Here is a 25,963-nt window from a genome sequence, read left to right as displayed (position 1 = left end):
CCATAAAATAGTTAATGAGGGTTGGGTTGATTCAGATGGAGCACTACTGAAGGCCTAGGTGTGAAATGCACGGCCCGCCACTGGTTTCTGCAGAGAAGTCTGAAAGCTTTGAAAAAACCTTATTTACTAAAGATTCATACTGGAGCTTTGAACGCTAAATACCAACAGCTTCAAGAGTCTAAATTTACCAGAAGCCCCACATGATGATGCTGCCACCACCGTGTTTGGTCTGTTTATTTCCAAGCCTGAAAGCTTTGATAAAACTTTATTTAATATAGATTAGTGCTGGGCGATATGGACAAAAATGTATATCACAACATAAAATATTTTATATCACGTTAACGATATATATCACGATATACAGCCACAAAGTATATTTTCAGCTTTTTTCTGAAAAACTGTCATAGCTTACTTTTATGACTATTTTAAGTGACAGATAACTGAATAGTCACAATTGAGAAACAAAAAAAATCAAAGGTATTTAAAATGAATGTGAAAAAAATACTTTTTATGAAGAATATTTTTTAAAGTGTACAATAGTTTCATGTTTATTAATAGAAAAACATTTTTTTTTGCACAAAAGTCTGCCAAAATTTAGTCAATTGTGTCAACTGTTGAAGAGTTATAACCAGAACAATATAAATACTGGAGCTAAAGCTCCGATGTTAAAGCTATTTTGTTCTGTCTCATTTTTGGAATGGATAAAGAAGCACTCGCTAGTTTTATTTTGAAAACTGGAAGCTTCACCGACATTTTATTTCTAAACTTTTTTTACTTCTAGCTTTAACCTTTCCGCTCTCTTTGGGGTCCAGATGACTCCAACCACATATTGATGTGTGATTCCTTCCATGAGAAATGTGGACAAATGTTGACAGGATTTTATGTTTGTCATGGACATTCGTGAAACTCAAAAATCAGTGAAAAAAAAAAGTTCAACGCACTGTCTTGTGGGGTCCAGATGACCCCATTTTTAATGTAAACAAGCCAAGGAGAGCGGAAGGGTTGCAACCAACATTATTTTGTATTCCCGACCAGTAAATATTTTATGACACTGAATCCGCGATCTTGGACGTCGCAAATTTTCGGACTCATATTTTCGGACTTGTGTTTTCGGAGTCGTATTTTCGGGAGCAGATCACGAGAATCCAAGTGTTTGAATACTTGTTACAGTCTTGTTCTACAGCTTGCTCTATCTCTTATTTTTTGTAATGTCATATGTTCATGTTTTTTTTTTTTACTTTCCTTAAGTGATAGAAGGTTTGTTACGTTAGCGCGTTGGCGTGGGAATAGCCTCCTAGCTAGCTTGTTTACATACTGCAGTATCTGCTCCGTGTCGGACGTCTTGAATCCAAAATGCAACCAAATCACAGACGTTTCTTCTTTTGCTAAAAGTGCTTCTTCTTGGGCTGACTGCATCGGTATATCTGTCTGCATGTTGGAAAACCCTCGTGTGTGTGAATCAAAGAACATTAAGCAGTTTCTTTACGAAGAATATCTTTTTAATTTGTCTTTATTTTCACTTTTTTACACTTTTTGTGTACACATTGACGAGGCAACACCGGCACAATTGTGTCGGGCTATTTAATTGTATGTTTGGCGTAATAATTGATCAAATTAGCTTAGAGGAGGAATGTCACGATAGACATTTTTCTATCGTCCACACGATATATATCGTTATATCGCCCAGCACTAATATAGATCCACCCTGAGCTTCAAAAGTTAAAACCATCAGCTTCAAAAATCTAAATTTTATCAGAAGCAGCTAAGCAAGCCTCACATGATGATGCTCCCACCACCATGCCAGTTTATTCAAAGCCTGAAAGCTTTGAAAAAAACTTATTTACTAAAGTTTGTGATGGGGATTTGTTCTTGAGCTTCACAATCAACGTTTCAAACTAACCAGTTCATGTTAACGAATCTAAATTTACCAAACGTAGCTAAAAAAAAAACACCACATGATGATGCTCCCACCTCTGTGTTTGGCCTGTTTGTGAATAGAAACCAAAATTTAATACAAACTGTTTAACGTTTTTCCACAAACACTTCAGAAATAAACTGGAAGAAGCTACATGAGCGCCATATGATGATGCTCCCACCACCGTGTTTCACTTCTTTATCATATTTCAGACAGTCCAGCATGTTAACAAACACCATGAAACTTATTTTTTTTAAACCTTTTCTGGAACAACTTCAAACTTGAAATCCATATTAAAATGTTTTGGTTTGGGAAGGAAAAATTAAGCAGGACAAAGGATTCCTGGAAACTTCCAGACGGGAAGGGGATCGGAACGTTCTGGTCTGCTATGTACGGAGCGGAAAGCCTTGAACCGGGCTCGCAGTGGGGGGGATTCCCACATTGTTCCAGCAAACCCCCCTCCCAGTACTCTTTACCGATTGTTTTCCACCCCTCCCCCGATTGTTAAACCATCAGGTGCATTTGCGGCCTGCTGAGGAGGAAGCCGCGCGTCCTCGTCACCCACCAGCTCCAGTACCTGAAGGAGGCCGACCAGATCCTCATCCTCAAAGAGGTTGGACCCTTTTCTCATCATTTTTCTATGCTAAGCTAATGATGATGCAACAGTCATGAGTTAAGCCTGAAGTTTCACAGCATCAGATTTATTCAAACTGTTTGATTATTTTTAAAAGCCTTCTATTGTATTTTCACTTTCCTAATCTGCCCGGCAACAGCTTGAAACTGCATAAATCGGTGGTGCGATGAATTTTCAGTCTAAATCTCAACATGTTGAGTTATTTTGCTTATGTGGAACATTTCTCCATTTTTAACTCTAGACACATTCTGACTCACAAATGATTTTCCTAAAACCCGTGTTTGTGTGTGTTAGGGTCACATGGTGGCGAAGGGAACCTACACAGAGCTGCTGCAGTCGGGGGTGGACTTCGCCTCTTTATTGAAGAAGAATGAGGAGGAGGAGCAGCAGCAGCAGCCGCCGACGCCACAGGACTTCCCAGCCAGAGGGAGGACCCTGTCCCAGATCTCCGCCCTCTCCCAGACCTCCTCCATCCAGTCGGGCAAAGACGGAGACCAGCTGCCGGTTGGTGCTTTTAGAGGCAACTCTGTAAATCTGTAGAGACAGAAACATCACTGAAGGAGAGGAAGTTCCAAAATATATACATTATGGGTGTAAGAAAATATTGATTTAGTGAAATATAGCTGATTTGGTGATTTTTAATTATTTATAAGCAAACGTATAGTTAAGCGTTTTCCCTTTTTTTTGTCTTTTTTTAATAATTAGACCCCCGATCTTTAGTTTGCAGAAATCAACATCAAGTTTCTTTGAGAAGCTCTACACAGCACAAAAACAAGAACAAGATCTCGTTAAAACTACTTGTGTTAGTTGGGTCGTGAACTAGTAGTTGGTACATAGCAAAATGAGACATACACAACTTAGTTTTGACTAAAGGTTGAGTACTGACCCAGAAATCAGAGCCAAGTTGGAACTGGTTCCAAATAAAAACATGGATTTTGGTGCTTCATGGCTCTTGTAAGAATGAGTGAAACTGCAGACACATTTTATTTAAAAAGTTTATTGATTCTCAAATTATTGAAACTCTTTTTTCTAAGTCGTAATCATAGTAAAATATTGTCTGATACAGTTTTAGGAAAATATCGGAATACGTATCGTATTGCAACACATGTTTTGAGATGTGTATTGTATCGCGGCACGTGTATCGGAATGAATGAGGGAAATTTATCGGGATGCATATCGCATCGGGATATATATCGTTTCGGGTTATGCACCGTATCGTGACAAATGCATCGCAGATGTATCGGGATATGCATTGTATCTGGACATGCATTGTATCGTGACACATGTATCCTACATGTATCGGGATATGTATCGTTTCTGGATACGCATCGTATCGTGACACATGTATCGGGATTTATATCGTATCGGGATACACACCGTATCGTGGCACATATTTGTCTCACATGTATCAGGATTTATATCGTATCCGGATACACTTCGTACTGTGACACGTGTTCCACATGTATCGGGATATGTATCGTATCAGGATATGCACCGTATCGTGACACATGTATCGGAATATGTATCGTATTGTGACACATGTATCGGGATATGTATCGTATTGGGATACGTACATTATCGTGACACATGTATCGGGATATGTATCGTATTGGGATACGTACATTATCGTGACACATGTATCGGGATATGTATCGTATCGTGACACATGTATCGGGATATGTATCGTATTGGGATACGTACATTATTGTGACACATGTATCGGGATATGTGTCGTATCGTGACACATGTATCGGGATATGTATCGTATTGGGATATGTACATTATCGTGACACATGTATCGGGATATGTATCGTATTGGGATACGTACATTATCGTGGCATATGTATCGGGATATGTATCGTATTGGGATACGTACATTATCTTGACACATGTATCGGGATATGTGTCGTATCGTGACACATGTATCGGGATATGTATCGTATTGGGATACGTACATTATCGTGGCACATGTATCGGGATATGTATCGTATTGGGATACGTACATTATCGTGACACATGTATCGGGATATGTATCGTATTGGGATACGTACATTATCGTGACACATGTATTGGGATATGTATCGTATTGGGATACGTACATTATCGTGGCACATGTATCCGGATATGTATTGTATCGGCCAATACACTTTCTAATATACCTACTCTACAAACATCTCTACAAGCACATTTTTTTGCAAACACGTCAAAACTCTTCCAAAATTTGTCATAAATAAGCTCTAAAGAAAGGCACAAATCAATTGTAAAATAGTTGAAGTTTTCTTTCATCTTTGAGTTTATTTAAAAGCTTCAAGTCTCACAAATTGTTTATTTTATAGATGTTAATGCGTTGTTTCACCGGCTTTTTTTTTAGTGTTTCCTTTAAAATATATATATTTTTAATGGAATTTCTTTTTTGCTTTGAAGGGTCCCCCCCCGAAAAGCAAACAAAGGCAAAAATAAAAAGTTTTCAGTGTTCAAAACACCATCTCACTAATGCTCTTTCACCTTCTCTGAGGGGTTTTGGGCTCAAAATAAATTGAAGGCAACAATAGAGAAAAAATCTGCAGGGAAAAACCGCAAACAAAAGGTTCCCGATGGGAAAGAATGAGAAATAAAAAGCACAAACAGGAAAAGGGTTTGGGCATTCCTTCATGGGACTATATAAAGAGGTTAAATAATTTAGAGCGCCAACTGTAGCTCCAACCTTCTATAAGAGGGGAAAACGAATCAACTCAAACTAAAACATACCTAAAAAGAATCGATTCATTTTTATTGACACTGTTTTATGCTTTTTTGTGAAACCTTTAAATGGTTCCTTCTTTAGTTTGTAGCTTTATGGTGGATGTTTGCCGATGAAATTAATCTTTTTCTGCTCTCAGGGCGAGACTGTGCAGACTGTTCCAGAGGAGAGTCGCGGCCAGGGGACCATCGGAACCAAACTGTACCTGAAGTACCTGCAGGCCGGCGCCAACGTGGCCGTCCTGCTGTTTGTGATTCTGGTCAACCTCCTCGCTCAGGTGCAAAACCAAAACTTTAACCCCTTAAAGTCCCACTCTGATCATCTTCTGAACTTTTTTTTAGAAGCTTTCCCAGTGATCTTTTCATTTTGATTATTGAAAACTGTTGTTACCAACGACATAGTTTCTGCAGTGCAAATGAAAGTGACTCGGAACTTCTGGAGTGGGAGGAGCTACACAAATCAAAGCTCTGATTGGCTGGCCCGGCCTCAAAGGACAAAAAATTCCCCTCATGGACAGAAAAAAAACGTTAAATCAACTTTCAGTAATTTTTTTAAGCTATTTGGGTACACATGAGTGACATATCTTTGTTAACCTTGTTACCATGGCAACAATAATAACTTTAATTCTTAGACGATTGTGTGTCTATTGTTTTTTTTTTTTGTAGTTGTGGGCGTAAAATGTTAGCTAACATTAAACTCCTCCCTCTCTTGTAGCACCTCCCACACAAATGTTTTTTTTGTGTCGTTTGTGGTTTTAAATAAAGTTTGATGATTGTCCAATAACGTGAAAGGAGCAAAAGAACGAACTGGATTTTTTCTTGTCATTTAGGTTTCATACATCATGCAGGACTGGTGGCTGGCTTACTGGTAAACCACAAATAAATAATAAAGAGATGCTAGCAGCAAGCTAATGGTAATACAGTTTGTAACGCGGTTTGTTTGGACCGAACAGGGCTGCAGAGCAGGAGAAACTGGACAATAAGAACAGCAGCATCCCCATCGGACAGAACGTCACAGAGGAGCTGGATCTGAACCTCTACCTGGGGGTTTATGCAGGTAACGGTCTCCTCCCACGCTGCTGTGACGCTAGTTAGCATCAGTTAGCATGTTGTTTTGTTTATTTCTCAGGTCTCACTGCTTCCACCATCGTCTTCGGCTTCGTGAGGAACCTCCTCCTGTTCAACGTTCTGGTGAGGTGCGCTCAGGCTCTGCACAACCGCATGTTCAACTCCATCCTCAGGACGCCCGTCAGGTTCTTCGACATCAACCCCATCGGTGAGCCGCTACGCTACACAACTTTACTGACAAAACTCTTCTGAACAGAGAGAAGGAAAGGTAGCAAAGCTAAGCTCCAGGAGGGAAAACCAATATTTAACTGTGTTTTTATTTATTTATTTCGGTGAAATTTATATTGGACAATTTGTCTTTAAATAAATGTAGATGTAATAAATTGTTTGTGTGATTTCTGCAGGACGAGTGTTGAACAGGTTTTCCAAAGACATCGGTCAGCTGGACTCACTCCTGCCGCTCACGTTTGTGGATTTTGTTCAGGTTAGAAACCCACAAAAAAAAACTGGCTTCCTTGGAAATAAGTAAAAAATTCATCACGTTAAAAAAATCCTTTAAATGATCTAAAAAATCTGCCAATTCATCACGTTAAATATGTCATTCTTATTTTAAGAAAAAAAAATCTAGTTATCAAGAAATTTTTCTTAAACTAAGATTTTTTGCTCATGAAATCTTCTTTTTCTTCTTTCTTATTTTTACTTGCATAAGACTCAGTTATTGCGGTTTTATTTCTGTTTACTTTTCAGGTTTAAAACTTAAACTCTATGAAGCTCCAAAGCGATCTGAGCAGGAAATAGCTGCTTTGTTTAAATGTTACTTAAAGGGCCCCATGATTTTCTTCAGTCTTTCAGAGTAAACTATATCCACATAAATGAACATTAATTACCTTTGTAACACTAAAAACAAACTATTTATGAAATTTATGTCACTTTTGCAAACTCTTTTTATACCCGCAAGTTAAGCGACTCGATTTATGAACGTGTGTCGCCCACAAAAATGAGAGGAATTTTTTTTATATTGATTTTTTTTATATCGATGTATCCTGTTACAGCTTGTGAAGCTAGCTGATTACCGCTAGTTCTGGCTGCTAGCTTTGTGGAGATTCTCACTTAATGACATCAGCACGTGAGGATACGCCCGTTTTCGTGGGTATTGGAGGGGCTGCCGTTGAGAGCGCAGGTTTTTAGAGGAATACTCAGAATTGTATGAATAGATCAAAAAGGCGCTTTGAGGTCATTTATAGTGAACAGAATAATACACAGGAAAACTCAAAAAGTTGGTTTTTCATGGTATTGCTCCTTTAATAACTAAATTTAGATTATTGTATTCATTTTCTACGAAAGCCGAAAATGGCCTGCACTACTTTTTTTTCTTGATTGTTTTCTCATGATAACGAGATCCGCTGTCTCATTATCACGAAAAACGAAATTCCTTATGTTGATTTTTATGTTCAGACAGTATATTCTTCATTATCTCATTATACAAAGGTTATCCACAGGTCATCCAACGTAATCCACTGCAGATTAGGATTAACACCTGGGAATATTTTTCTAAATATTTTTTTAAATAAACTTTATTAAACAGTCTTTCAATTTACAGTTGTTCACATTCACATTCAGTTGTCCTTTTTTTTTACACAACTGAATGTGTACTTTATATAAATGTAAATTTAAAAAAGTAAAAAAAATACTGTTATTTTAAAATATGAAATGTTCTTAAAGCCTTTAGATTTTCCTGTGTTCTATTGTTTTAGGTCTAGATTAAATAAATTAAAATAGGGTTTTGAATCTGACCATTTAAATTTCTGAATATGGAATTTCCCCAAAATAATAAACAATTAAATAACAAAAATAAATAATTTAATAAACCTTATGAATTAAATAAACAACATGACATCAAAAATATAAATTCTTATTTTAATATTCAGTTTTGTTAATATAAAGTCGTTAACATCAGACCAGCATCTTCTGGAATAAAATCAGTGAAAGAATAAATTTAAATTATTTCTCTATTATTTGATTTAATGACATGTTGCAGTTCTTAAAGACATTTCAAAATAAAAGCATCTCTGTGTCCAGGACCCGGTTCTGTTCACGGGAACCATGAGGAAGAACCTGGATCCGTTCCACCAACACTCCGATGAAGCTCTGTGGAACGCTCTAGAAGAGGTCGGTGGCGGTTCTGCTCCTAAAATCCGTTTGGTTTCTCAGTGGGCGGGGTTAAAGCTAAGCTCCTCCCCCGTAGGTCCAGCTGAAGGCCGCGGTGGAGGAGCTGCCACAGAAGCTGGAGACGCAGCTGGCCGAGTCCGGCTCCAACTTCAGCGTGGGTCAGAGGCAGCTGGTGTGTCTGGCCCGGGCCATCCTGAGGAAGAACCGCATCCTTATCATCGACGAGGCCACGGCCAACGTGGACCCGAGGTTTGTGGCGGGGCGGCGAGGTGCGAGTGCCGTCTGCTTCTCCTCGTGAACGCTCCGGTTTTCCCGCAGGACGGACGAGCTGATCCAGAAAACCATCCGGGAGAAGTTCAGGGAGTGCACGGTGCTCACCATCGCTCACCGCCTCAACACCATCATCGACAGCGACCGCATCCTGGTGAGCGCCATCAAAACGCCATCGAACACCATCAGGCTTCCTACTTTCCAGATGTTTGCTTTTATTTAGTCAGGAAGTGAAAATCTGGACTGAAAGGAACCAGATTCATGTCGATTCGTCTATAAATTGTTGCTAAATTCCTTTAAATCGTCTGTTTGGACGAAGCCGTCGATCGACAGCTGAGTTTAAATAAAGTTTGAATGGGGGGGAGGAGCTACATTTAGAGGAGCACGCTGCTGATTTTGTCTGAATTCACTCACTGCTCCATAAAAAGACTATAAAGTGAAGCAAATGGAGTTACTTACTCACTACTTTTAGGATTTTCTTTTTTTAAAGATCCACTCCGATCGTCTTTTGATCTTTTGTAAAAATGTTTTTGTTGTTTTATATTTATGACTATGCTGTTTTTAGCCAAAAAAAACTAAAATAATAATTTTATAAGGTGTAGGCTGCTGAGAGCTCTCTGTTTACAGCGTATTCTCAGCAAATTTTCTATGTTTAATCTTTTTCCTCTGTACCTAAATTAACAATTTGAATTAAGAAACACTCAGATATATCATTTTTATTTAATTTACTTCATAAATGCCCTCTATCGTGCAGAATGCCATTAGAACATTCAAAAAACAGCGTCTTCATTGGAGTGGGTCTTTAAATTCAAATGAAACTTTATTTATAAAGCACGTTTCCAGAATACCTGAGTGATTTAAAGGGGCCGTACCATGAAAATTCAACTTTTTAAAGTTTTAAGTGTATTATAATGTTAATTCCTCTCCATAAAGAACCTCAAAGCGGTATTTTTATCTTTACACGCATTTCTGGCTAATCCTCTAAAAACTGCGCTCCTCCCATTCCCATGAAAACGAGTGGGTCCTATTGTGCTGATGTCACAGAGTGGGTACCGCCCCCTCCAGGAAGAGTCTGCTCTGATAGCTCCGCCCCCAGTCTAACACCAACATTCCATTTCTCCACAGAACTAGCGGCGATCAGCAGAAACTTTCATTTTAGATGCAGAATACCGAATATCTTTCAGTTGTGTCCCGTCTTCAATAAATTCCAGCTCATACAGGTGTCGTTACGTTAGAGGCGGGGCTCCTGTAAGACACCCCCCAAATTTGGCCCCTCCCTCTAAGAAAACCATAATAAAACATTTATTATTTAATACTTTTGATTTGAACCCACGACCAGTCACCTGGTCCTCCGTTTCTGTGTTGATTTTCTTTCATGTTTGCTGGGAGGCAGACGGAACGGCTCAGTGGAAACACGTCTGACCTGAAAGTAGAAGGTTCAAATCCCAGTCTATGGAACTGAGCCGTTCGGTCTGTATCCCAGCAGCAGGTCTTCATCAGTCAGCAAACCGCAGGTTCAAATCCCAACTGATGCAGAAAGTACTTAAATCACAAATGAAAAGCTGGTTTGTTGTAGCTGAAGACGATCATGGAAGTTGAATCAAAACTTTATTGACATTAACAACAATCCTGATCCATCTTCTTTACACTTTTATTTTTTTTTAAGCTGATAGTTTAGTAAATGTTGATCTTCTTGGATCAGAATGTTTACTTCCTGTTGACTCTTCCAGAAAATGAAGAACAAACATCAGTTATTTTACACATGTTGGATATTTATTGAGAGAAATGAGAAAGAGACCTTCAAAAAAAAAAAAAAAAAACTTTATTAGTCAGTTACGTTTCCTTTCACAGTTCTTGGGTGGTTTGGAATCAGAAGCTGCTGGTTCCAAACCCTGATTCTGATGGAATCTGCTCGTCCTAATCTACTCTACCACTGAGCTGATTGACTTTTAAGAGTCAGGGGGCGGAGACTAACAGTTTGGAGCTTCCTGATTGGTCGGTTTGAACTTCTTAGAGTTAATGATCTGATCCTAATTTTTTTTTTTTTCCGCAAACAAATTCATTTTAAGGTTTTTTAATATTCAAAAAGTGATGGAATATTTTGTGGATTATTTGGAGATCCAGAAGCTTCTATTGGTTCTAAACTGCTCAGATCAGAACATCCATCACTTCCTGGTTCCTCCGCCTCTTCCTTCATGAAGCTTTTGTCGTTGCAGGTTCTGGATGCGGGTCGGATCCAGGCGTTCGACCAGCCGTTCGTGCTGCTGCAGGACCCGGACGGCATCTTCTACAAGATGGTTCAGCAGACGGGCAAACAGGAAGCTGCCGCTTTACTTGAAGCAGCCAAACAGGTCGGTGAAAACTCCTCAGAGGTTCAAGCAAAGAAATCAAACAGAATCAAACCCGGACCCTTTTCCTCCTGCAGGCTTACAACAGCAACCAGCGTCACGCCATGGCGGCGGCGCCGAATGGACACGCGGAAACGGCGGACGGTCACCTGGTCATCTTTGAAACGGCTCTGTGAGCTCAGAGACGCATCAGAACGGAGGAGTCCGGCCCGAGCAGGTCCAGCTCCGATGGAAGGAAGCACTTACCTGCTGCTGCTGGTGGCGGGACGCTGCCGCACAGCCGGCGTCGAATCACGCACAACGCTCGTTCAGCCAGAGTGATGGAGAGCTCTCACAGGTTCATGAGAGGATGGAAACGCGCTGCTGCACTAAATGAACATTTCAGTTTTTGTGTTTTTCTGAAAGCAGCTGAAGACTCAGAAATTCTTCGTACAAATATTTATGAAAAAACGTCAAAATAAATTACTTTAAAAGATCTCGTTTCATTAAAAACATTCAAATCATTTCACTCAAAGTCTCTGGGAGTCCGTCTCGTCTGCAGCCCGTCAGGACGGCTCCGTTTTCTGTGCTGCCTTCAGGAAACATCAGGAAAAAGTGGTTTTAGTTCCCCCAAAACAGCAGGAGAAGGTGGGCGGGGCTTTATCCTCACCTGTCTGGCGGCCTCCAGCAGGGCGGCGGCCTCCGCTCGGCCCGTCTGCTGCACCAGCTTGTACAGAGCGCCCTCCTCGTTCTGCAGCAGGGTGAAGGGTCTGTCTAATTCCTGGATGGAGCCGCTGTCCAGCACCTTGAGAGGGGGCCAAACCAAAACGTTTTTAGCATTAAAGTGGGCGGAGTTTGAGCTGGAGAATCCGTGGTGGGAGGAGTCACCAGGATGCGGTCGCTGTCGATGATGGTGTTGAGGCGGTGAGCGATGGTGATCACCGTGCACGCTCGGAACTTCTCACGGATCGTTTTCTGGATCAACTCGTCCGTCCTGAGAGAAAGAAATGAATCATGAGGTCACATGACCACAAGCGTAACTGGTTAAGACCACGCCCTATTAGAATTTACATTAAAATCAGGCCAAATTACAGGTGACTAAAAATACCTTAGATATCATTTGATTTATTTTTATTAAAAAAAAATGTATAAGAATCTACCTAAATAAATTTTGTTAAATAGCAAGTTTTACATAAGATTGTTGGGACTTTTAATCCTCTCAATGCTGCTTTTAGACAGACACAGTGACCTCTGGTGGCCAACTGACGCCAAAACAAGAGCGCAAAACTGAAAAAGATGTGTCATCTGTAAATTTCACTGTTTTAAATTGTTTAACCAAATATTAATACCTACAAAAATATAACAGAAATAACTGGTTTAGCCGACGCCCTATTCATCATAATTTAAATAAAGATAAGGCCAAGTTACAGGTGTTGAGAATAAAAAATACCTAAAAAGCAGCTTTTTAATTTAAGATATACTTTTTTTATTGTAAAACATTTTTATAAGAATATTCCTAAAGAATAATAGTTAAATAGTAAGTTTAAAACCGTTTTTATGGCTTTTAATCCTAGTAATATTGCTTTTAGAAAGAAACAGTGACCTCTAGTGGCCCACTGACGCCATAACACAAGAGCAAAACTAAAAAAAGATTTTTCATCTTTAAAATTTACTGATGTTTTTAATTTTTAACCAAATATTGAACCTAAAAAATAGGAAAACAACCCAAATAAATGCTAGGAAAATTTACAGAAACTATTAAACTGCTAAAATAAAAGGTATAATTTTTCACAAATTAAGGCTATTAAGAGTAAAATCTTCAAAATTGAAGTTTAGAAAATGAATATACTTAAAATAATAAAAAACATATGAGATACATAGAGATTAAGATATTTAAATCAAAATTGATCTGAATGATAAAATACTTAATAAAACTCTGACATCTTTGGGAACTTTCCTAAAGTTTTAGCTTAAATGGCTAAAAACATAGTAAAAACTGAAAAATATCAAAAATCTTCAGCAGCGTTCAGTTAAGTTCAAACAAACTAAGTCTAAAAAACTGATTCTTTAGAAAAACCAAATCTCTATCAAACTGAAGGTAATTCTGTGAGTGAGCCCTCTAGTGGCGACGCGATGAACTGCATCTGGTTGTGAATGGTCAAACCTCGGGTCCACGTTGGCCGTGGCCTCGTCGATGATGAGGATACGGTTCTTCCTCAGGACGGCCCGGGCCAGACACACCAGCTGCCTCTGACCCACGCTGAAGTTGGAGCCGGACTCGGCCAGAACCGTCTCCAGCTTCTGGGGCAGCTCCTCCACCGCGGCCTTTAGCTGGACCTGCGGGGACACGGAGGTGAGCCCCCCCACCTCGGTTCAGCGGCCAAATGAGGAAGGGGGGGTACTCACCTCCTGGAGGGCCTGCCACAGAGCTTCATCGGAGTGCTGGCTGAACGGATCCAGGTTCTTCCTCACAGTGTCGGTGAACAGAACCGGGTCCTGGACAGAGAAAAGAGGGGGGGGGGGCAGCATTCAGGAGTCCTTTCTGTTCTAAATTATCTGAGGATCATAGAAACATTTTGCTAGCTTTGCTTGACTCTGGGCGGTGGCGCTCGCTAGCTTTGCTTGACCCTGAGCGGTGGCGCTCGCTAGCTTTGCTCGACTCTGGGCGGTGGCGCTCGCTAGCTTTGCTCGACTAGCTTTGCTCGACTCTGGGCGGTGGCGGATGCTAGCTTTGCTCGACTCTGGGCGGTGGCGCTCGCTAGCTTTGCTCGACTCTGGGCGGTGGCGGATGCTAGCTTTGCTCGACTCTGGGCGGTGGCGGACGCTAGCTTTGCTTGACCCTGGGCGGCAGCGCTTGCTACGCGGTACACCGATGCTAAAATCGCGCAGCAGGACCTCAGATCGTGTCCCTCCATTGACTTAACAGTGAAACTCAATGCCACCCGAGTTGCGTCCGGTGTAAATGCAGCTTACGTCATCAGGACAGACTGGTTTGCCTAAATAACTCGAGAATCGGTCTTGTTAAGGTTCTGCTGAAGGTTTGGTTCCCTCATCCAAAACTGGAGCTGAGAATAATCTGAATTGGAGTTTTACAGGATCTGGCCCTAAAAGACAGTTCTATAGTAACTAAAGGGGTCCCAGTGAGAAGCCCTGAGGTACTCCTGTCAGGACGAGGATGTTCGATTAACATAAATGTCATTCCTCTCTGTTGGAGAGGCTACCGTGTACCTGAGGAATGATGGACATCTTCTGCCGCAGGTCGTGGAGGCCGATCTCAGAGGTCAGAACGCCGTCGATGTAGATCTCTCCCTGAGGTTCCGCCAGGCGGAACAGAGCTGAGATCAGGGAACTTTTCCCAGCGCCTGTCCTCCCAACAACACCGACCTGACTCCCAAAAATAAACCCGTTTTAGTTTGTCCAGAACTCAACCCAAACAACAGGGTTTGACTCCAGCAGGCGCTTCACCTTCTCGCTGGGTTGGAAGGTGGCGCTGATGTCTCTGAGGACCAGCGGGCCGTCTGGGCTGTGGGAGAAGTTCACCCGGTTGAAGGACACCGTCCCCTGGCTCGGCCAGTCAGGTGGAGGCCGCCTCTGGGTTTCCCAGGCCGCTTCGCTCTCCAGCTCCGTGTACTCCACCACCCTCTCCACCGACGTCATCTGGAAGCACGAAGTTCACAGAGTCTTAAAATCGGCTTTTCTCTGGTCCAAAGCTCTGCGTTTTCCAGCCGTTTGATGTTTTATCAAAGCCGAGAACCTCGGGATTATCCTCTGATCAAAGCAAAGAGCAGAACTTTCTGACAGGAAGTATGTGAGAAACCTCACAGGACTCACCATGTTCTCCACCTCGGCGCTCTGTCTCACCGTCCACTGGAAGTTTCCAACCAGCGTGACAGCGTAGGTCAGAACCAGACCCACTTGCCCCGCCTCCAAACCTGTGGACATAAAGCACTAATTACATTTCCAGTTTATGGTTTCCCTTCACTTTCGTGAAGACTCTTTCAGGTTTTCACAAGATGACTTGTAAGATTTTCCTGCAAGTCTTAAGCCCCTCCCACTTCCGTTGATTGAAAACGACACATAGAAAAGGTTTTTTGACGATATCTAAAGAGCTGCTCCCCTTTTAAATTGAACGTAAATACACAAAAATACACCAGTAATTATATTTTTATCTGAAAAAAAAGATTACATTTTCTTGTCGGCTCCCCAAACTGTGGAAAAGATCAAATTTAATTTAACAAAATATCAAAAATGCAAAGATCCTCAGACCTCCTGCCCAAAATTTTGGCCCAGACGTGTTTTCTGTAGAACGTTCTGACATATAGTTTGTTTTCGGGCCATGTTGCTGCAAAACAGGCCCTAATCATTAACTTTCTACTGCCGTGCTTTACAGTTGATCTGAGATTTTTTTTTTCTTCACTTTGTAGTTTGATTCAGGAACATGTAAAAAAGAACAAAAGGTAAAACATCACAAGATGGGCAAGAAAACGTACATTGTTACATTTACCCTTAAGGGTGTTAAGGGTGAAGCTGTATGGGCAGCCGCCCACACTGAGGCCAGCAGGATCGCCACAGGGGCCCCCACTGCCACAGAGCAGGGAGGCACAGGAGCACCGAGAGTGGAAGCTCCAGTCCAAGCATAAGAACAGGACTCCCGCCAAACCAAGGGTCCCAACACGGAGCCGTACCAAGGGGCCCAGCACGAGACCACATCAGAGGGCCAAACACAAGGCCACACCAAGGGTCCCAATGCAATGCTACACCAGGGGCCCCAACGCGGAGCCGCACAACGGGGCCCAACACGAAGCCACACCAAGGGGTCCAACACATAACCACACCAAGGGGCCCAACACAAAGCCACACCAGGTAGTCCAACACGGGGCTGCACCAGGGGGCCTAACACAAGGCTGCATCAGAGCCCCTCCCAACCCAAGACAAACAGCCCACCATCACCACCATGGGAATACTGGGCATCACCCCATCCCAATCCCAGGCACGAGCCAGGGCCCTCCCATAGGGAAACCTGCCCTATGTTCTAGGTCAGGGGTATTCAACTCCAGGCCTCGAGGGCCAGCTTCCTGTAGGTTTTCCAGAAATCCTGCCTTATCTGCTGCTAATTTCCAGGATCAGGTATGTTTAGCCAATAAGGAGCTTCAATGGAAGGTTGGTTGGAAAACATGTAGGACACCGGCCCTCGAGGCCTGGATTTGAATACCCCTGTTCTAGGTTAACATTCGACAACCCCAAGGGAGATCCAGGAGAGCAAGGCATGGGGGCCGCCAACCCCCCAATCAGCAGGAGGACACCCAAGAAAACTGGGGGTCCTTAAGAGTGTCGTACACATGACCCAACCAAGCTCACCCACTGTTGGAATTTTGGAGAGAGACCCCCCCACCCCCACCCCCACCCCACACCTCTCTCTTTTCTTCCCTATTCTTTTAATCAGTCTGGTCCAACAAAAAATAATACAAATATAACCAATACAAATCAACTTAGGAACTCCAACCAACCTGTGCAGCATGGTTTTGGACTGTGGGAGGAAGCCGGAGTTCCTGAAGAACATGCAAACTCAAGCCAGGAGCTTCTCGCTGTGAGGAGAGTATTAACCACTGCACCACCGTGCAGCTGCAAATAGTCCTTTGCTCATCTCTGGAAACTTTAGCCCCGCCTCTTTTGACCACATAACCAACAGTCCTCCAGGACATTCCAGAGACAACAGAACATTGGACTTATTGTACATCAACTCCACAGAGAAACAAACTTGAAGATCTGACCATGATGTCATGAAGGTGCAGACAACAAGCCGTCTCCACATGGTTCTGATATTACTGTGGAGGAACATTACTTTTGGACACTAAATTGAGATTGAAACAAGGAGACTATGCAGTTTTTTGAAGAAAGTTCTTCAGCTCCAAATCTTTGAGACTTTTTTTTAAATGTTGCCAAAAATGAGCTAAAAGTAAATAAACTCATTCAGTCTAAATAAAAACCTCCTCACCGTCTCTGAATATGATGCATCCGAATGTGGTGAGGGTGATGAATATGGAGCAGATGCTGTCGAGCCGCAGAGCAAACCAGCGGGAGATCATGAGGAACAGGAACCAGGCCTCTGAAAGCAGAACATCGTTGAAGGTTCTGCTCCCAAACTCAGTGCAGGAGAAGAGCGGGAAGCAGCAAACCCGAGTGCTGGTCCTGGTGGGCATCGAAGACCTTCCTGAGCCTCTCCTCCGCTCTGAAGGCCCGGATGGTCCACAGACCCTGAAGAGACGAGGACAGGTGGGAGAAGACCGGACTCCGAGCTGCAGGAGACAAACAAACGTCAGTATTTATGTCTGAGGACGCGATCGGAGTGTGTAGCTGTACTTGTGGACTCCAGGCGTTTGATGTCACGTGAAGTGTGGAGATAGTAGCGCCTCAAGTAGAGGAAGAAGAAGAGCAGAGGGATGACGGGGACGAGGATGAGGGGGATGACGGAAGCCGCCACCGCAACAACGCCGGCGTTCTGTAAGAAGAGCTGAGAACATCGCACGGTGAGAGAGAATCTGGCTTTAAGGCGCAGCCCGCTCAACTGCTTCTTACCTGATAGAAGTCCACGAAGGTGATGGGGAGCATGGAGTCCATCTGACCGATGTCTTTGGAGAACCTGTTGAGAACTCTTCCTGAAGGAGCAGAAACGTTCTCGAGCTCAGAGGGGCTTTTTCTTTGGCGTGATAAACCGGCGTGCTGGACTCACCGATGGGGTTGACGTCAAAGAAGCGGACGTGAGTGCGGAGGACGGCGGCGAACATGCTGTTGTGCAGCGTCTGCGCCGACTTCACCAAGCTGTGGAAAATGACCAAACTCCTGATGAAACCAAAGACCACAGCAGCTGCGGTCAGACCTGCAGGAGAACGCAGATGAACCAGAGCGCCCGCTTCCAACGGGACCGAACGCAGCGCCACAGAGGAGAACGACCGGGTTACCCGAGTACATGCCGAGGTAGAAGGACCGGTGGAAACCGTCAGAGCGGGTCACGTTGATCCCATCCTCCAGACTGACGGGAGTGTCTGTGCTGTTGGAGAACTCCTCCTTCGACCTGTTGGAGCACCAAAAGTCACTTTTGCTCTTCACACGTGGAAGTAGAAGCTTCAGTGTGCGCTCACCAGTAAACCAACCACCAGTCCTGAAGAATATAAGCCACCTACGGAAACAGGAGAAGAATCTATTCAGAGGAAAATGTGACATTTGACCCCCAAAACTCCTAAACAATAAGGGCATACATTTTGGCAGGAAGTGACATCACTAAAACAATGTTGGAACAAAAAACTTCTGTATTGAGCCCAGTTTGAAATTGAAAGTCATGTGGGAGGTGGCTTGTTCCAAAAATCTGTAGATTTAGAATAAAATAAAACTTAATTGATCCCAAAAAAGTAAAAAAAATAAAACGACAGAGAACATAACAAAAGAGTTTTGCTCAAATAAAAATTCTAGATTTAAAATCTATATCGATTCCAGTCCAATGAGCTCCAAAACATCCTCATTAATAAACACAAAATTGATTTTACCAGTAAGAACGCTTGTGGCGATATGAAATTTTCTAATGGTCACATGAGCGCAGACTTTAACGGGACTCTTCTATTTAAAATCCATAGTAGGATAAACTCCACTAAAGCTGAGGAGGTTTACCCTTTTATAATTTCATGAACACAGTAGTTCGCATTGGAAAATATTTTAAACCACAAGTGGTCTGAAGCTTCACAATACTCTACTTTCCGTATTATAAAGGAGGAGTTGAAAGCCATAATTCTTTTCAAAGAAACAACCTTATTATCCAGAGCGTCTTATATATCCCTGCTGCTAACAAGGTTTGGTTGTTCCAATGAGTTAGCATTTTCACATTAATGTTTGTTTTAGCCGTATTAGTCTTTTTGACCTGTTGCAAACAATGCTGCGTGTTACAGATATTGTGATTATGCTAATTCAGCTAACACGGCTAACGTGTAGACATCAGATTGCTTTTTCTACGCATGACTAGGAAGGTTAGGAGTTAGCGTAGTCACAGTTACATTTATTTCAGCGATATCAGTTGGCTTTTTACGTGTTAGCAACAAGGTTAGGAGCTAGCGTAGTCACAGTAAAGTTTATTTTAGAGTTATCAGTCTGTTTTTATGTGTTACTAGCTAGGCTAGGAGCTAGCGTAGTCACAGTAACGTTTGCTTTAGCATTATCAGTCTATTTTTTACGCGTTACCAACAAGGTTAGGAGTCTGTATAGTCAAAGTAACGTTTGCTTTAGCAGTATCCATTTCTTTTTTACTTGTTACTAGCAAGGTTGGGCGTTAGTGTAGTCACAGTAATGTTTATTTTAGCGTCATCAGTCTGTTTTTACGCGTTACTATCAAGGTTAGGAGTTAGCGTAGTCTAAGTAACGTTTGCTTTAGCATTATCAGTCTGTTTTTTTTACGTGTAACTGACAAGGTTAGCAGGTACCACAGTTACACTAACGTTTGTTTTAGCTGAATCATTCTATTTTTTTTATGCGTTACTGAAAGGTTGCGTGTTACAGATAATGTGAACACGCTAATGCAGCTAATGCTTCTAACGTGGCTAATGTATAGCTGTGTAAGACTGCTTTTTCTACACGTTACTAACAAGGTTAGGAGTTAGCATAGTCACAGTAAGGTTTACTTCAGCGCTATCAGTCTGTTTTTTAATGTGTTACTAACAAGGTTAGGAGTTACTATAGTTACATTATCGTTTATTTTAGCTGTATCAGTCTGTTTTTTTTTCCTTTACATGTTGCAAACATGGTTGCGTGTTTAAGGCATTTATGAATATGGGAACATGTAGCATGTTACAAACAAGTTGTAGAGTTATTGTGATCGGAGTAAATAGAGTCTAACTGACATACAGACTTATCTCTGACTCTTTTGTTTAGCTTAACGCGCCTTATAGTCGGGTGAGCCTTATATATGACACAATTCAACAATAGTTCACACATTGATGTTGCACCTTATAATCCCTACAGTGTAGAAAACACGATAAAAGTAGTTTTGTTTTTTTCTGTTGTAAAAATTACCCTTTCAAGCCACCTAGTGGTTACCTGGTGAACTGACCTGGCTCCACTTTCATTCTAAACCAACCTCTCAGTCACTGCATACCTCTGCAAGAATGCTCAGCAGGACTATCCCTACTAAACCCAGAGGGTTGCAGCCTGCAGTGAAGTACTTCAGATAAATATGGCCGCCGACATTTCCTTCAGCTCTGGTCTCCTCGGCAACGGTCCGAAGCGGTTCAACCTGCAAAGCAAAGAAATTACTGCAAATATACATCCCTGGAGGCTTAATCTTTATTTAAAAAAGGTTCATCGACGGTGTTCATAAAGTATATCTGAGTGAACCTACAGGAAGCTGGTCGGTGAAGTTGTCCGACGGCAGCAGGCTGCTGTGGGAACAGTGGGAATTGTGCGAGAAATTGGTTCTCTGGCTGTGCAGCGAAGCTTTTTCCGGTTCAGCCGATCGGGAATGCTCCGGATCTTCATCTTGTCCCAGCACCGCCACCACGTCCAGGCCGGAACTCTGCAGCTCCTTGAAGGTTCCCTGAGCCATGATGTGACCCTGCGAGGAGAGATCACCACGACTGAAGCCGAGCTGGACTTGACTTTAAGACAAACGCGCAGAAAAGCAGGAAGAAAAGCACAACAAACCTCTCTGAGGACCAAAATCTGGTCAGCCGTCCTCAAAAACTGCAGCTGATGTGTGACCAGGATGCGACACTTGTTCTTCAGCAAACCACAGATACACCTGTTCACCAACACAAAGCCTTCAGACAACAGTTTTTGAGAGGGAAAACTGATCATTTTTTAAGAAATTAATTTTTAAGAAGTGCATTTCAGGACTTTTTGTTCATTTGAGTACCACATTTTAACTGTTATGGACTGACACAGTGAATTATTTTTAGTTTCTGTCACTTTAAGGCCCCCGGGGATTTTAAGGACACAGAGATGAGCCTTTCATAGCTAAAAACAAGCCACCATTTCACCCCTTCAGTGACGTTTTTCCGGCTCATAAAACAACAATGTTCATTCATGGCGTCTGGACTCAGTTTTCTCTCTGTTCCGTAACCAGCCTCGAAGGCGGCTCCGTCCTCCACACTCATCTCAGCGGATTATTCAAGCGTTTAGTTGCATTCTCAACATCAAATGACGGTTTTAATCCTGTTTTTCTTCATAGCTTAGGACGATCATTTCGAGGTGTTCCCCAAGGCACTCCACTGGTGCACCTTAACTTTTAGGAATACAGATGTGGTGTTTTACGGCTTTACTGCTGATACTCAGCTAATTTATCAGCAGAATCAGATGACTCAAAAAGTTCACAAGCGCCCTGATCCAAAAAAAGAAAACTTTGATTCTATTTTCAGTTTTTCTTTGTCGTTTCTACCTTAAAGTCTCACATTTGGGGAAATATCTAAATATAGCTCAAGATCCAACTGGTTCTCACATTAAATGGATTTTAAAATTCCTACATTGATTCTGTTTTATAGGGCTGGTTTGAAAGAAATTAAAAAGTGTTTTTGTTTCCTATACAGTCACTAAAATTACTTTAAACTCATAAATTATAAAGAAATAAACAAAAATCTGACATCTATTTAAATATTTTTTCAAAAAAAGTGACATGGAACAGATGTAGCTTTCCAGCCTCCAGGGGGCGCTTTTCTAACAACGTGAGTTGAAGAATTTTTGATACTCACTGTTCAAACAGATGCTTTGCCACCTCAGCATCCACAGCGCTTAATGGATCGTCCAGCAGATACACATCTGCATCCTGGTACACCGCTCTAAAAACAAAGAATATTTTGAATCTTCCTTTCTGCTCTCGCAGATTCAAATCTTCCACTTTATTTTTACAGAATTAAAAATAATTTTAAACTACAAAGGGTCAAATGATCTTCCTCTTTGGTTTGATTAGATGTTGGATCCTGAGAGGCGGAGTCACATGTGATTCAGAGAACAGACAAACGAAAACCTGCTCATGCAGAGAAACTCAGAATACGACGTCCTCACAAAAATGACCGATCCTGACAAACTAACTACCTGGCTAGGTTTATCCGAGCTTTCTGTCCGCCGCTGAGAGTGGCTCCTCTGTCCCCGATCAGAGTCAGGTCTCCGTCTGGAAGAAGCTCCAGGTCCTAAACAGGAAATGGAAAATACAACCTTTGTTTTATTTGGGCGTTTACATTTTTTAACTGTATTTACAAGGAAGAAATGTTCACATAAAACTGTGAGCAAAAACACTTTATTAAAGGAAGTAAAATCAGGATTTCTCCTCAAAGGTTGTTTTTAAAGGCCTTATAACATGCAAAAATGAACTTTTTTGAGTTTTCACATTTGTTTTCCTGTCAATTCCTCACAAAAAACGACCCCAAAGTGTTACTTTGATGCATCCTGATCTCTGAGCAACTCACAAAAACAAGTGGGTTCTCACATTGTAACATGACAAAGTGAGGAACAGCCCCTTCCAGGAAGTGTCTGCACAGCAAGCCCCACCCACAGGGTAACACACACACTTTCTCCATGAAAATAATGGTGATCAGTAAAACGCTTTCATTTTATCTGCATATCATGTTTGCAAAAGTTCGGATTTTGTTTTTTGGACAAAACACGGACACTGCGGAGGCCGGTTCTAGGATGAAATGGGCGGCACCCACAAGGGGTGTGAGGCGGAGCCACAGAGATCGAGGCGTCTTACTTCCTGGTAGGAAAAAGAGTCACGAAAATAACTCGGATTTCATAAATAATTTGTTCTTTAGTGCACCAACAGTAATAAATTAATGTTATAGTTTACTCTGGAAGACATAGAATAGAATTATATAGATCCTTTAATACCAATTTTACATCATTTTAAATTATCTTACTAAATTTTAAAACACAATTCATGTTATTGAGTCATTTTTAATGCCATGAATAAAACAGAAAATGTTTTCATTTCATTTATATTTTAAAATTTTGTATTGCAAAATTTTAAAAAATATATTTTTTACAAATATTCCAAGCATTTCAAAACAACTTCAAAACATGTTAACCTAAAACATTTTAAATCAAACTGTAGCTTTTCAAGGCCACATTTATACATTTTGATGAGTTTTTTTTTTTCTAAATATCAACTTAAACCCTTTTATTCTAAACCTTTTCTAGCATAATTTGCTCTAATAGTTCATTGTTAAAACAGTTTGTTGTTAATTAATTCATCGTTAAGTACAACCACTCCTTATTTTTTTACAGATAATATTCTTTTTATTTTATTACACAATAATTGGACTACGAACTCAAAACTGTCCAAAATACTCAAATCAGAGTAAAAATTGTCATTTTTTTAACTGCAAAAACCACAAACATTGAGATCAAACCATATCAAAAATGTGTAAATCCAAAACCAAAACAATGAGAAAAATGTCTAAAAGAAAACAAGTGAAGCTCCACTAAATTTTCTTTTTGTTATATTTGTTTTAAATCAAACAGTTTATTTTGAATAAAAACTATATTGATGGAGGGTCTGTGTCATTCCTACATTATTGTAAACAACCACTGTGATTGGCTGACAGTGAATTCAGATTCTACTATGGGTTAAAAATATATTTTAATGAAATTTTTTGAATTTTTATACAACTAGCAATCAAAAACATAAAATATATCAATAATAAAATTCTATAATGGTAATTCTGGTACGTTAGGCAAATAAAAGCTTATTGCCTTAAACGCTCTCAGTCATTATTATTATGTAGGAGTGTAAAAAAAATTGATTTTACGATATATCGCGATATTTCATTTGGCGATACTTGTATTGATTTAAAATGCCGACAATATGATAATTAATTAATCATTTATGAGCGTCCTTCATCGTCTTACTTTTGTTTTCCACTCAAACCCCGACCACTAGATGGCAGCACAGAAAACTGAGTCTCTTTGAGCATCTCAAGTCAGTTCAGTCACGGTTTTTGTTGTCATGAGACATGTACTACTTAGTTTTTAATTTAGGATCGGTATAAAACCAAAACTCTGTGCCATTAAAAAAAAAATTGTAAAAAAAGTATGTGGTAAAGTCTTATTGTGATACGTTTTGTTTCGTGAGACTCATGATGCAATACACTTGCTATCGCCAAGACTCTTGAGCTACTGTCACCCTTTCAGTCTTCTGCAATTATTATTATTTATGGTTTCAATCCTTTGTTTTGAATCTAATTCAGAAACCCGGAACAGATAAAGGCAACGTTTCCAAAAAAGATCTCACCCTCTTCAGGGCGCAGGCTCGGAGGACTTTCTCGTATCTCCTGGGGTTCAGCTCCCTTCCGAACAGGACGTTGCTGCGGATGGTTCCGGGGAAAATCCAGGGTTGCTGGGCGGCGTAGGTCAGCTGACCCCTCACCTGCAGCGTCCCCGTGTCGCGGGGCAGCTCCCCCAAGATGGCGCTCAGCAGAGAAGACTGGAGGAGGCATGAAAAGCGTGAGGCGTTTTTTACCGGGATGTGTCAAACTAGCTCAGGTAGCTGCTGACCTTCCCGGCTCCGACCGGTCCAATAACAGCCAGGAGCTGCTGAGGCTTCGCTTGGAAGGAAATGTTCTGCAAGCAAGGCGAGTCCAGGCTCTGCCAATACACAAAATAATTATAGAAACTCTATGTAAATGCATCGCCGATCCATTCTAAACATTACAACTCACCTTATCCCAGAAGCAGGTCAGTTTCTCCAGCTCTACAGAGCTTTCCTTCTTCTCCTCCAGCTGGAGTCGCATGTTTCTCCTCTCAACTTCTTCCAGGATCAAAAAGTTCTAGGAAAACAAAGTGAACAGACACAAATCTGGTGTTTCGTAACTCCCCCAAACTCTGAAAGCTTCAGTTTAGCAGAAGAATTGTGATGTGATGAAAGCATTCATCTGCATCACGGGAAACGTCCTCTCCTAAATCATTGCAGCCTGCAGGAAAAAAAAATCAGGCAACAGAAATAAAAATTTCATCTGTTTCTTGAGAGAACACAATTGTGCTTTCAGATGGTTATTTTCCTGGTATTAAATTCAAAGAGTTTCTTAATGTCAAAGCCTGTTTTTGGACACTTTTAGTCTGTTATTTCCAGGATTCTACTTCAGCTCCTTTAGTATCTTTGTAGAATCTCAGGAGTTCTTGGCTGTACGGAAAATTAGTTATTTTTAAAGCACCTTTCACTAATATGTTTGGGTGATTTACAGAGGGCAGCATCTAAAAACAACTAATGTTTTCTCTCCACATTTCTTCACGTTGGAGAAGAAGACGTTGAAGATGTTATTTTGGCATTTATTGAGGGGTTTTAGGCTATTTTGGAGTTTACATACAAGCTGGTTTGGCTCATTTAGGATTTTTTTTATGTTTTTTAGGCTATTTTTGAGTTAGGCTAATATTTCAGCCACATGCTAGCTTTTTTGGCTAACTCAAGCTTTTTTTCTGTTTTTATGCTATTTTAGAGTTAGGCTAATATTTACACGCTAGCTATTTTGGCTAATTTTGCTTTTTAGGCTATTTTGAAGTTTAGCTAATATTTCAGCTACATGCTAGCTGTTTTGGCTAACTTGGGCTTGTTTTCAGTTTTTTAGGCTAATTTGGCATTTAACTAATATTTTAGCAGGCTATCAGTTTCAGCATTTTCGGCTATTTGCTTCAGGGATTTCAGCTATCAGCTTCAGCATTTTTTTGTTTAACTTAATTGCCTTAATATGTAAAAATACAGGCAATTAAGAAAATCATAGTAAACACAGACATGCGTTGAGATTGGGCATATTGCAGATATTGCTTCAGCATCTTCATCTATCAGCACTAGCATCTTCATCGGCCAAATTCAGCTTA

General features: G+C 41.2%; 2 protein-coding genes across 4 annotated transcripts in view; one reads left to right on the top strand and one right to left on the bottom strand.

The window, feature by feature from the left end:
* The window catches only part of LOC112159978 (multidrug resistance-associated protein 4), a 55,973-nt gene extending 44,355 nt beyond the window's left edge, over positions 1-11,618 (top strand). For all 3 annotated transcript variants that reach the window (XM_036215694.1, XM_036215696.1, XM_024294261.2), the window contains 12 exons: positions 2,432-2,528; positions 2,844-3,053; positions 5,429-5,566; positions 6,119-6,156; positions 6,242-6,345; positions 6,418-6,564; positions 6,761-6,840; positions 8,436-8,525; positions 8,602-8,774; positions 8,844-8,949; positions 11,012-11,146; positions 11,221-11,618. In XM_036215694.1, the coding sequence (XP_036071587.1) occupies positions 2,432-2,528; positions 2,844-3,053; positions 5,429-5,566; positions 6,119-6,156; positions 6,242-6,345; positions 6,418-6,564; positions 6,761-6,840; positions 8,436-8,525; positions 8,602-8,774; positions 8,844-8,949; positions 11,012-11,146; positions 11,221-11,319 (1,417 nt within the window). In that variant the 3' untranslated portion in view covers positions 11,320-11,618. The remainder of the gene's footprint in view (positions 1-2,431; positions 2,529-2,843; positions 3,054-5,428; positions 5,567-6,118; positions 6,157-6,241; positions 6,346-6,417; positions 6,565-6,760; positions 6,841-8,435; positions 8,526-8,601; positions 8,775-8,843; positions 8,950-11,011; positions 11,147-11,220) is intronic.
* LOC112159977 (multidrug resistance-associated protein 4) overlaps positions 11,567-25,963 on the bottom strand; it is a 34,911-nt gene continuing 20,514 nt past the window's right edge. Inside the window, exons 9-31 of the mRNA XM_024294260.2 lie at positions 24,811-24,918; positions 24,647-24,736; positions 24,384-24,575; positions 22,190-22,284; positions 21,847-21,933; positions 20,804-20,900; positions 20,502-20,714; positions 20,259-20,396; positions 18,262-18,299; positions 18,082-18,194; positions 17,853-17,999; positions 17,699-17,778; positions 17,483-17,633; positions 17,299-17,418; positions 17,118-17,228; positions 14,954-15,054; positions 14,588-14,779; positions 14,351-14,506; positions 13,529-13,618; positions 13,287-13,459; positions 12,011-12,116; positions 11,793-11,927; positions 11,567-11,715 (exon numbers count right to left, since the gene is read on the bottom strand). Coding sequence (XP_024150028.1) covers positions 11,689-11,715; positions 11,793-11,927; positions 12,011-12,116; positions 13,287-13,459; positions 13,529-13,618; positions 14,351-14,506; positions 14,588-14,779; positions 14,954-15,054; positions 17,118-17,228; positions 17,299-17,418; positions 17,483-17,633; positions 17,699-17,778; positions 17,853-17,999; positions 18,082-18,194; positions 18,262-18,299; positions 20,259-20,396; positions 20,502-20,714; positions 20,804-20,900; positions 21,847-21,933; positions 22,190-22,284; positions 24,384-24,575; positions 24,647-24,736; positions 24,811-24,918 — 2,760 coding nt within the window. The 3' untranslated portion in view covers positions 11,567-11,688. The remainder of the gene's footprint in view (positions 11,716-11,792; positions 11,928-12,010; positions 12,117-13,286; positions 13,460-13,528; positions 13,619-14,350; positions 14,507-14,587; positions 14,780-14,953; positions 15,055-17,117; positions 17,229-17,298; positions 17,419-17,482; positions 17,634-17,698; positions 17,779-17,852; positions 18,000-18,081; positions 18,195-18,261; positions 18,300-20,258; positions 20,397-20,501; positions 20,715-20,803; positions 20,901-21,846; positions 21,934-22,189; positions 22,285-24,383; positions 24,576-24,646; positions 24,737-24,810; positions 24,919-25,963) is intronic.

This window comes from Oryzias melastigma, linkage group LG2 (genome assembly GCF_002922805.2).
Source record: "Oryzias melastigma strain HK-1 linkage group LG2, ASM292280v2, whole genome shotgun sequence".
NCBI lineage: Eukaryota > Metazoa > Chordata > Actinopteri > Beloniformes > Adrianichthyidae > Oryzias > Oryzias melastigma.
This window is presented reverse-complemented; position numbering and strand designations above follow the sequence as displayed.